We start from the raw sequence: 12,367 nt of genomic DNA on the forward strand, positions 1-12,367 counted from the left end.
GAACGTACCAACTAACATGGGAAGGTGTTGACTGAAGTATGCATGTGGTGACAAATAGATGAGCGTGTCTAAAATATTATGAAAATCAGGATCGTGGATATTTAGAAACATTATGAACTACATTTTAAAGCTTTCCTTTTTAGATCGATGACCCAATGAAACTAAATTATATGAAACTAAATCATCTGAACTAAATACTCTAGTCTGAACCGAAGATGTAAGATGGAGCAAGAAGCTCTACGGTTTTCTGTATGATGCCGATACTCGAAGTTTGATCGCCGTCACTGCAGGGACCACTCGTGGTTGCGGCAGACGTTGACGCTCCTGCTTCACATCCGAGGTCTGCAGCTGCAGCTGCATTTAACCTTCTGCCACGATGGCCGTCCCAATCTGTGGCACCTGAAATAAAGAGCAATTTAAAAAATAATTCTCAACATTATCAAATAATGTAAAACCTACACGACCAGCATACGATGGCCTAAAGTGACCTGGAAATTCATTGGAGCTAGCGGATGGGGAGTTAGGAGGAAAGACACGAATTAGACAAAGCTCTTGTATATGAAGTTGTGGGTAACTAACGAATTGGACGGAGTTCTTTCCTGATGAATGCTTCAGAAATAATAAATCGTTTGAGAAATGCACTATGCGAAAATCTTTGAAGAATTTTGCATTTCACAACCATGAACTTTATGTAGGACGCAAATAAAAATTATTCAATAAAAAATTAGCGATTCGAAGACAACTTTTTGTTAAATAAACTCGTGCTGTCCAATGAAATAAAGGAAAATTCAAATTTTGTTAGCTGTGCTGGCAATGAATTTCTATAACGAAATCTTTCGAAAGCGACAATTACCTTTCAGAGCATTCCGAATTGCTGCTTTCACAGCACTCCGTGGCTCACGGGAATACAACGGGTTCAGTCCAACGGAGCCTGCGAATGAGTACATTGAGCTTCATATAAATATATTAGAAAAGTTATCAAGTTTTTATGCCTCGTCAATACGGATCAGTTTACAACATTTTCTTCATATATCATGCATTCGTGTTTCCCGGATTGGTTGATTGAAAGTACTCAGGGAAGAATTAGTGCAAGTACTTTGTCTTGTCATAAACTCCTAGTAAAATTCCAGTCCGAAGCATTACGAGTAAACTCGCAGCGGTAAAGTTATCAAATTACTCACGCTCAACCAAGAAACAAGCTGGCGAGTTGTCGAATTTTATCTTGCAAGGCCGTCTCTTGTCACCGAGGCCTGTCATGGAGAACTCCATGGCCAAGGCTCGAGTCATGAGCATCTTCATCATTGTGATGACTGTCCTCGATAAATTGCACTCTGAGACAGCCTGCAGTGCTACAATCTGAATATAAAAGTATGTTCTATCATATTTTATATCATAAAACTTAGATAAGGAAGTAACGTAATACAGTGAAAACCTTTTTAACCACGTTTCTTCTATAGTACGGTTTCTAATATGAAGACCCTTATTATCACCTCCATCATTGACGCTAGTAAAAATGGAAAAAAATTGTAGTCAGAAGGGTATGGAGATTATGGATTCCCACTTCTGACGAAATATTGTGAATTTCGAAAAATTTAAAATCTACCACGGAAATCATAAGCTAGATAAGAAATCCTAGCATTTCTGCGCTTACAAACTATAGTAACATACGTTCAATTGCTTGTCATAGATTGAAAACGTCATGAAAAACAAGTGCCTAAAGGATAATGGAGTGTTTGCACGAAACGAATTTCAGTTCGCTAACTTACCATTTGTTCTCGTTTAACCAACTCTTGTAATTCTTCGTGAGAGTTGGCCGGATACATTGGCGTTAACGGAGCGTACACCAATGAAGGAATGTCTTTATTCATTTGCTCTTTGATTTCCTTCAGCAACATGTTGTTTTCGTGAACGACTCGATGAACTTGTTTCAATATCTTCGTACTTTCTTCATCCTCCGATACGCGTGCATAACTCAACGAATCGAGTTTGGCGCTGGCAATAAAAAATAATCATGAATTCTCTTGAATATTCTTACATTATTTTTAATCTCATCCACTCAAAAAAATATTTAAACTTCGTTTTTATCTCGTTTTAGTTTTGTTTTTGATTTGGTCTAGTATAGGTCTCGTGTTATTCTCGTATTGGTCTCGTTTCGGTCTCGTTTTGGTCTCGTTTCGGTCTCGTTTTGGTCTCGTTTTCGTCTCCTTTGGCGCTAGCCGAAAAAATGACCATCACGAATTCTCCGGAATATTGTTATATTATTTTCGATCTTATCCTCGTCCAAAAATAGTGAAACTATTCTTTAAAAATAAAATAGGGCACCTTCTATAAAAAATTGTTATCGAGGAATCAGCAAATTTATGGTACAAATTTGGACATATCGCAGGGTAGGCTGCCCAGCATTCAGTCACTCACCATGATGGGACAAACTCAGCGGTGTCCACCATCTGAAGCCGCCTGCCATCTGATGCCTCCTCTTCATCAGAATCAGACTCCGCTAGGTTGATAAAAGTAGCATTATGAAGATATTATACACCTTGCTTGGGATCCTAGCCGAAAACAAAGGCACTAAGATATTTCTTAGCAAATTATAACATAGGTTTGAGAGCAACATTTTTTTGTCGCCCATTGCGCTCACATACATGGAATAGAAAGCCAGCTCGATAGAACAATGTGGAAGAACGAAAAACTAATGATGCAAAACGAAGTTTTGTGAAAGTGAGAAATTGTAGGTTTTTATGTAATTCGGCACACACCTTGTCGACCGACGTCTTGGAGTAGTCTTCTCTTGACCCCCTCTTGTAGTATTGTGGTCTTCACGGAATGAGAACGGGGGCTTTTCCTCTTAACTGACGAACGCGCGGCGGTAGCTGAAGCGTCCCGTGCCTTCAGTCTAGGAGTTGCTGGAGAAGTGGGCTGTGCAGCCGAGCGCTGGGACGCGCCAGACGACCTTCTGAGATGTTGCATGGTCCTTGGACTGCAGGCTTCCGTTTCTGATGAAGTTGACGGAGCTTCCCCTAGGAGAATCATCTGCTCGGCTCGCTCAAAATCATCTGAAATAGACGTGACAAACCTTAACATTTGGATTACAACGAATTAAGTGTGAAGGGCTGAAAACCAACAGAACCTACAACTTGCAGGTTATAGGTACGCAAGGTCAACAAAAACTGGCCAAACTTCCACACACAGCCTCGAAATAAAAAATCAAAACATGAGCTCAACAATGCAATGCAAAGAAAATTGTTCGTGAGACCAGAAGTATAGTTAGTTTAGTAGCCATATGTTTACTAGCGCTTTAGCTATTTAGCTATCTCGCACCGATGAACATCACCACAAAGAGGTGGGAGGTCTCAGTCATCGAACGTATCTCAAATCAAAAATTGTTCATCACCCACAAGGGGCGGAAGGTCTAAATTGTCCAGCCCGCAGAGGCTGGCTTGAAGGAAGCAGCGTTAGCATCTCAAGGAGACGAAGTGACAAGGAGGGACAAGTGAAAAACAACAGAAACTAAGATACTCTAACAAGAGGTCGCTTACACGGGACGCCAGCCGCCCGCACGAGAGAGACAGAGAAGATAAATGTTAAGAATCCTAACTACAAAATAACTTGACATCACAACTGAGACCTATAGTCAGACACCGCGAGCTCAGTGATGGGGCGCTTAGGAACAATCCCCTTAGGAGCGCGAGATACCATAGGATTTCTGACGAGCACAGACACGCGTCAGAAGTCCCCCCTGAGGGGAGATGTATAGACAATTATGACTCTATGTATTTACCTGAAGCAACCGCTATGTTCCGGTATGCGTGGAGCGTCCACTGGTCTCCTATAGGAGTCTCATTTCTAGCCAAATCAGTGACATTACCCTGTGAAGGCCACCAAACTCTTTTATGACGTTTGTCACTACATAGCCAATCTGTAGGGACAATCTGCCATGTACTATCTAAGAAAAATATCCCTGAAAATTTCTTAGGCATGTCTGGATGGGATATAATCTGAAAAAAAGTTTTGGTTCATGGGAAGATGGGAAAATATTAGTTTCAAATGGCCCCTACCAAATGCCAGATGACCAGTGACATGATCCCAAAGCGTTCATTTTCCTAGATTAGTGCATTTTTCTACAAGACTGAGGCTAAGGAAGAAATTCAATACTCGTCTAGGAATTTAAAAGCAAAGAAAACAGCCAGAATATTAACCATTTCTTAAGAATGAAAACGTTTCGGAGTCCAGCTCCATCGTCAGTTCAAAAGTTCAAAACCTATAAGAAAATAAGAATCAAAGAGGCTGGTAAATAGAAGCAAAACACCCTACGTGGCCGACTTGCTCCTGATTCACCCCTAAGCCGAATATAGTTCCTCTAAAACGACCTTAATCGGCACGAAAATTTTGACAGGGTGCTCCTGATTCACCCCTAAGCCGAATATAGTTCCTCTAAAACGACCTTAATCGGCACGAAAATTTTGACAGGGAATGAGACAATAACATGACGAAAGAAAAATTTACTGAATGCTATGCAAAATGGCAATGGCAATGGAGGAGTTCTGTGATATGAGCATCTTACAGTGAACTTCATCAACACTTGTAGTGGCAGTTTGGCCAGAACATTCTACTCGATGTATCCCAACAGATTGAGAGTTTATAGGATCATTGAACAAAGGCCTTTTGTTCATGAGTTCCACAGTCAATTTAGAACCATTAATTTCTTTTATTATAACAATTCCGCCTGACTTTAACATGATGCAACTGTCCTTTAGACTCTGTGAGTCTGACTTCAATATTACTCCATTTTTCAGTACAATTTTATTTTTCAAAAATGTTTTAACATTACAGAGGGTTTGGCTAGGTTTTCTATTCTGGATGGAAAGATGGCGAAACAACTGTTCAAAAGGCTTATTCTTTCCAGACAGGCGACCTTTCACGCAAGTTCCCAGGAAATTTTCAAAGCTAAAGCAAGAAACATTATCTAGTGGACCCCATTTCACATAATCATCAGCCAAATGAAGCAAACAATGAACATTATATGAAATGAAGCTCATGCCATATAGTTTGACTGATGATTCAACAAACTGTTTCAAAAGTTGCTGGGCATTTTTGATATTTTCAAGTTGGTTTTTGCTGAGAAGAATGCGCATAGCTACACACAAGTTGATAAAATGTCTATAAAATGGCTGTGCTGTTATGCCTTCAAGTACAACAATTCCAGCATACAATAAGAAGAGCCGTAGCTCAGTGGCTTTCCAGAAGGCTAATGAATTCAAGCCTCCAGACATCTTCCTGCTGAATTCTGAAGGAACACAGTGGGAGAAAGCCACAATTCTTTCATTCAAAATTTCTGTATTAAAGCAACTAAGGTGGCACTTGACTTCAGCTTTTTGGAAGATTTTAGTCTATTCAAAATGCGCTTAGTAACACCAATGCAAACAAGATGCATGTAATCTAAGGCAAATGATGTGACCAGTCCAATATTCAGCTCCTTCAGAATTGACAAAGGTCCTGACTTGTGGTGATCAGGGTCACTTTTCATTAAAAATTCTGCATCATTCCTCAGTCGGGCAGCAGTGTCTTTGAGAATTACATGTCCTCCAGCATAGCTTCCTTTTTGGATGCACCGTTCACAACTGTTATAAGAATTGTGGTTAACAATACGTTTCAAATCGGCTCTTGCAGGTGCATCACATATAAATGCCTTGATGACAATTTTAATGTTATTTTCTTTAATGTAAATTCCATTTTCAATCAGGTCCTTCATTTCATTCACAAATTCCATTAGAAATTCATTAACATCAGGCATTTTGTTGGACTTGCCAGATTCCGACAGGTAAAAACCAACACAAATAATCTTGGAAGGACTCGAGCACAGTTCAATAAGAATTGGGTAGGCATGATGATTTCTCGAGTCCTCAAAAATTGGGATTCCATCAACATTAACATTGATAGATAGCGTGGGATTAGAATAATTTAAGTGGATCAGATGTTGCTCAATGCAAACTTTCCAATTATTTAGGTGAGCATAACGACCACAGTGCATCTTTTTTATGGATAGATCAACATTCCCTTCGTCTTTCAATGTTTGCGCCGTCAGAACAATGCCAGAAAAGAAAGAACCGAGATGGTGCAGAAGACTTGTGACAGTTGAATTGGGAACATTGGGGCAGTCAATCAGCCAGTTCTTAACTGCAGTTTCAACTTTAGTCTCCACAGGGAGATCAGGACAATCCTTGGCAGCTTGTTTGTCTTGAATCTCCCTGTCTTCATCAATGCTTCTGCAATCCTCTTCCTGGTTGGATTCATTTGAAGAAGATGAAAAATTAGGGCACTCATCTTTCTTCATGACCAAGTTTGAGGAAGAAGCTCTTGCCAGAACTGAAAAAGTGACAACTTCTATTAAAGGAGCTATAGCAGCAACATCCCCAGCTCCAGCACCCATATCATGAGCTGCAGCATCAATTAGAATAGCCGACGCATCCCCTGGAAGTGATGAAGAAACTACAACCAGGGCTGAAGCATCCACAACTGGAGCTACAACAGGCATTGATGCTTCATGACGACGACGTTTTTGCTGTCTACTAGACAAGTCAAGGTATGGCTTCCTGTTCATCACGAGTGAGCAGTCTGGAAGGAGAAGAAATGAGAAAACTATTGATATTGGCATCAAATTTGAAATTATTCAGATAGTCAAGTGAGCAAATCTAGAATCCCTTTTAATAGTATGCACTTCAATTTTTAAGGCGCAGTCAATTATTATTGGTGTTCTCTGAAAGTTTGCATCAATACAATTGGAAGTCTATAATAAAGCCAGGTTATTGTTCATTCAGTTTAAGCCTGATTTTCTTTTTCCTTCAGCATTTGCTAGGAATGAGAAGGATAAATTGATTTCATGTATGATAATTCAAATAAGAACAAATTCAGATTTACATATTGCCTCTCAGTTCTGCCTACGTCTTGAATCCTCATCAAAAACTGCTATATTATATACCATGAATAGCAGTAACAGATATTATGAATAATCACAATATCAAACATAACTTCAATTTATTTTTACCCAACTAGTATATTTCAATTAATGAACAGCATTCTGTATTATTGAATGTCCAATAACTGAAATTGATTGTGGTCATATGGCATTTTACTTCAAAGGTAAAATTAAAAAAAATTAACTGCTTCAACATTAAACTTGGTTGTCCTGTGATTGAGTAAACAGGAAGTGGTAGCAAGTGTCTTTCATAGGAGACTTGTATAGCTCATTCACATCTAGTGATTTATCAAAGTCACCCATTCTTCCTAAGGTCTCATTAAAAATGGGTAATGTGATTATTACAACCCATCTTAGGTTAGAGAATATAGATTTTATTATAATTTAAAGCATAGTTATTTCTCAAGATACATTTTATGTTAAGAATTCATCACCATACATTTCATAATAATAAACCAAACTACTCAATGGACTTATCACACGAATATGTGGTATCTGAGATATTGTCAAAAAATGATGCATGATAAAGCCATACAAGGTATGCCCATTTCTAAGCAGTGCATACCGTATATAAACTAACTTCTCTGAATTTCTGTCAAAGGACATTTTTCATGAATAATTTGAATTATTTATTTATAACTAGAAAATAAATGCAGTAGGCTGATGTCTCTCAATATCGGATGGTGTTCAATATTTTGTAAATGAGACACCAACAAGAACATAATAAGGGAATATGATTCATGTCATTAAGTGGTTTCCAAATGTAATATAACAAATTCGTTTAGTGGAAAATATATTTTACCAGACCAAAGGATTTTGATTTTCATTTTACTCTTGATCATCAAAATAAACTTTAGAAAATTTGCACAAATAGCCAATCTTTGACATCATGACATAGAATTTGCTTAACCCAATTCATTTGGAAACTTGTTAGAATAGTGACCAATGACTGAAAACTTAATGAGAAGCCAGGACATGATATTGAACATTTCTAAAAACTATTTGTGAAAACACGCAATGCACATTCCATTTATAAAAGCTCCTGACAAATTTTGTTAGTGGGGTATTGGTTGGATTTCTCAAATCTATGGCCATGCGTTTGTGTGTCATACATAGTGGAATACCAGAAATTTTTTTTAAAATCAGTTCATTTTGTATTTCCTCATAGAATCAATATTTTGATAAATTTCTTATATATGATAACAATGGTATTCAAGATGATTAATAGTTTACTAATAAGACTCAAAAACTTGAAGAGCAACAAAAAAATGTACTCCTCCGCCGCTATGCACGTATAAATATGATTAAATAATGATTGAATTATCCAACTTTTGAAAGCAATGCCTGGTAACTCAAAAAAGAAGTTGAGATTTAACTATTTGTATTTAAGGTGTATTCAGCAGTATGGAATTCTACTTCTAGTGATTTGAACTTATGGTTCCATGATCAACCCAGCTTCTTCCTGGCAACTTGCTCAGTTCCACACTTACACAATACAAGTCAAGTTCAACATGAACAATAGGATTTTATATAGTATATGTGTACCTGTTCATATATCATCAGACCATCCAACCAGAATTCAGTGAGTGAGTGACTCACTCACTGGGATTGGGTCCAATGGACTCTCCACTCTCCAGTACTTGGGCCATTTGTCCAGTTTCAATGAAGAATCATTGAGATATAGTATGGACTATGGAATTTGCATTTTATCAACAATCACTTCATGAATAAGTACTTACAAATCATACTCAGTATAATTAATCTGAGCATGCTGCTTTCATGCTTATATTCCAAATTTCACTACCTATTCCTCCGGCAGATGGAAATCATGGAATGTTCTGAACAGAATATACTTGTCTGACTCTGATTGAGTCCTCTACTCAGTCTAAAAGTAGTAAGGTAAAATCACCAGATCATATCTATTCCCTGATGAAGTTCAAAATTTTATTCCATATCTATGCTTGATTATGCTGAACATTGCCCATGCCCCACTGGCCATGATACTTACTGGTAGGTCTAAAAAAAGAGCATATAAAATAATTCCATGCTTTGCCACTGTGAGGCTATGCTTTTACAAAACTAGAAGGACAGATTATAAAACGACTGATATCACCGTTTAACTTCACGTTAACAATAGTTTTCATAGTACATCCAACGGGTTCGAGCACTTCAAGTAGGCATGTGCACAAAAATTTCATTTTATCTGATCTGAAAATTATATAGCTGAATAGAGCAAAAAATTTAGAAAATTTCCATATAAGTGTAATACAAATAAAATTGGAAAAGCTATGAATTTTTTCCTTTATTAAAATACATCTCCAAAAGTTGACTAATTTTTGGCACTTTTTTTTTAGAAAAACTATCATTTCTAGGTTTCCTATCATTATATGAGCCAATTTTAAAGATTTTAGTACGGTACTATTTGCAAGCTCCTGTTGAAGGCTATCTATTCTAACTATAATAATAAACCATTTTGGTTGAGATTTTGACTGCAGGTGGATGGGGAAATGGGTATTACTGGTGGATGTGAATGATATAAATTACCCAAAAATCAGAATTTAACAGAATAAATTCCAGTTTGATAAATAAACAGAATATAATGATAAATAAATCATAAATAAATGATGAATAAATTATAATTGTAAATGATGAATAAAAGTAAATGATAAATAAATGACAATAAAAAATATGATGAATAAATGACAGATTAAAGAATAAATGATAAACAAATGATAAATAAACAATGAATGAATGATGAAATGATATGGAAATTATGTGAAATTGATGTAAAAATTACAATAAATGATGATAATCGCCATTGGCATTTGGGCATGGCATTGCCGTCCTGGCGTCTAGCTTAGGGCTAGGCTGACTGGCACTGGCACTCAGGCAATAGCACTTGACAAATTTCACTAGTATGTAGATCTTAATTAAAATCTGATACTAGGTGCATGTAACGATGTAAACAATTTCATGTAATGATGTCTTTCTGGCAGTATAATCATCCTGTTAAGTCAATTACATGCAATAAACTATAAACTTTTTAATATGAAACACTACCAGTACCAGCATACCTCACCAGTGTCCAGTTCATGACAACTGAACGTGAACTGCAGTACATGGTAGCTACTACCATGCATTACTGGAATGGTAGAAATCACAGAGCTCTCAAATTTTGGGAGCATGCTCTAAGAACTGTAATATTGATTTGAGAATATCTTTAATTAATCTTAAAATATGATATCAATGTTTATTTTTAGCATAAATTGTTGCCCTTTGCACATCTCTGCTAAGTAAGTAATTGATAATTTCTCAAAAAACTAGATGGTGTCCTCGTAGTTCAAGTTTCTTCAGTTTAATTACAAGCAAAAGTTATTCAAATTAAGCTAACATATGAGCAGGACTTTAAAATTAAATACCTTATGCGCACTGATGCAAACAGTAGCTGTCCACCATTTTGTCAGCATTGTTTCCATTTGAGCACAGTTTGTGCACATACCTAGCCTACTTCAAGGAGTTAATTTTCTTGAAGATAATTTCAAATCAAATCTATACTATACTAATCTAGGAAATTATAAAATAATTTCAAATCTCTAGGCTATGTAACTATATGCCACAGGCCACTTGTGAGACGAAACTTGATATGATGTGAGACGGATGGTTCGGCTCATGCTCTCAGGATTAGAGATGGCAGCAGTTGCTCGATCGTTTATTGGTACCAAATGGCAAGCTTATCTGACAAAAGTGAAAAAAAGTTTATCTCACCTTCGCTTTGGATCAATTTCGAGAGAAACGATTGTTTAAAAATCGCTATTTGCACTCACTCCACGGTAACCTCTCAACTTCTCAAGTCTGAACAGAAGGTTTGTCAGAATTCAGATCACGACGCTCAGTCCTCCTTCAAATTGCGTAGCGATGCACGAGCACGTCGATATGTTGCCACAATAAACTGATTAAGTATAAAGTACGACACATTGAGATGCAGAATTTTAATTGGAACTTTTGAATATTATTTAGTTTTAATATCAATATATAATGTAAATTGAAGAAAAATACAAAATATTTGGATATTTAGCAAGTAAATTTGTTTCTAGTCAGGATAGCTTAAACCATGGATGATGGAAAAGTGCCTGTAACTCGCCGTGGACTAGCTCATAAACGTTGGGGTCAGAATGTAATTTTAACTTTTCGAACAATCGAGACGATGAGAGTTGCTTGCGGTCTGTGAAGGCATTTTTAACTCTTCATTCTAATCAAATCATCAAAAATAGCATCCTAGATATTAAATCCTCATCAATATTCATCGCGATTCGAAAAATTCAGATGCGTGTTTCACTCTTTCATTTTTTGCTGTTGAAATGACTTTTCCAGCTATTTAACTACCCCGAACTTTCATAGTTTCATAGGAACATATAATGAAAAATGTTGTTTCTGAAATGCCTCTCTAGTTAAATAAATTCTTTTGAGCAATCTTGTATAAAATTAATCATGCACTATATGCGGTTCATTTCAAACTGTAAGAAATCAGATCATTAGATACATCATGCATTGAACTTATCTTCATTTGGCCTGATCTCCAGCAATATTCCGTTTTATAAGCTAATAACATTATAATAAGATGCGTATGAATGCAGTAGCTCTATACAAAGTAAAATTAAGTAAGTAAACTCTGCATGAAGTAAAAGTAGCTCTATATAAGTAACGATTACGTTTCAATAGTTTTGGATGTCAAAGCCTACGTTTATAGGTTCGAACACCAAAACGTACGTAGGAACGAGTTCGATANAGTTGTCCAGCCCGCTGAAGCTGGCTCGAAGGAAGCAGCGTTAGCATCTCAAGGAGACGAAGTGACAAGGAGGGACAGGTGAAAAGCAACAGAAACTAAGACACTCTAACAAGAGTCGCTTACACGGGACGCCAGCCGCCCGCACGAGAGAGACAGAGAAGAGAAATGTAAAGAATTCTAGCTACAAAATAACTTGACCCCACAACTGAGACCTACAGTCAGACACCGCGAGCTCAGCGATGGGGCGCTCAGGAACAATCCCCTTAGGAGCGCGAGATCCCATAGGACTTCTGACGAGCACAGACACCCGTCAGAGGTCCTCCCCTGAGGGCACCAGATGTATAGACAAGTAGTAGTAGTAGTAGCAGTATGATGGTTTGCTAGCGCTTCAGATAGCAAGCTATTTCGCACCGGAGGTCAAAATATAACATCGCCAGCAAGGCGGAAGGTCTCAGTTATTCAAAATCTCTAGTTAATCATCACCCACAAGGGGCGGAAGGTCTCAATTGTCCAGCACGCTGAAGCTGGCTCGAAGGAAGCAGCGTTAGCGTCTCAAAGAGACGAAGTGACAAGGAGAGACAGGTGAAAAGCAGCAGAAACTAAGACAC

At 37.5% G+C, this 12,367-nt stretch overlaps 2 protein-coding genes across 2 annotated transcripts; both read right to left on the reverse strand.

Annotated features, from left to right (window-relative positions):
- Nucleotides 1-35: 35 nt before the first annotated feature.
- Nucleotides 36-1,986, reverse strand: LOC125178040. Its single transcript, XM_047880936.1, has 4 exons — nt 1,767-1,986; nt 1,182-1,356; nt 854-931; nt 36-399 (listed from the first exon to the last, which is right to left on the reverse strand). Exons 1-4 carry the CDS (start codon nt 1,893-1,895, stop codon nt 200-202), a joined length of 582 nt encoding a protein of 193 aa, XP_047736892.1. The 5' UTR covers nt 1,896-1,986; the 3' UTR covers nt 36-199.
- Nucleotides 1,987-2,411: 425 nt separating this feature from the next.
- On the reverse strand, nt 2,412-4,000 carry LOC125178041. The gene is made up of 3 exons (XM_047880938.1): nt 3,779-4,000; nt 2,757-3,053; nt 2,412-2,497 (listed from the first exon to the last, which is right to left on the reverse strand). Exons 1-3 carry the CDS (start codon nt 3,975-3,977, stop codon nt 2,412-2,414), a joined length of 582 nt encoding a protein of 193 aa, XP_047736894.1. The 5' UTR covers nt 3,978-4,000.
- Between the last annotated feature and the right edge of the window lie 8,367 nt (nt 4,001-12,367).

The sequence above is a fragment of the Hyalella azteca genome, unplaced genomic scaffold (genome assembly GCF_000764305.2).
Source record: "Hyalella azteca isolate HAZT.00-mixed unplaced genomic scaffold, Hazt_2.0.2 contig6656, whole genome shotgun sequence".
Lineage (NCBI taxonomy): Eukaryota > Metazoa > Arthropoda > Malacostraca > Amphipoda > Hyalellidae > Hyalella > Hyalella azteca.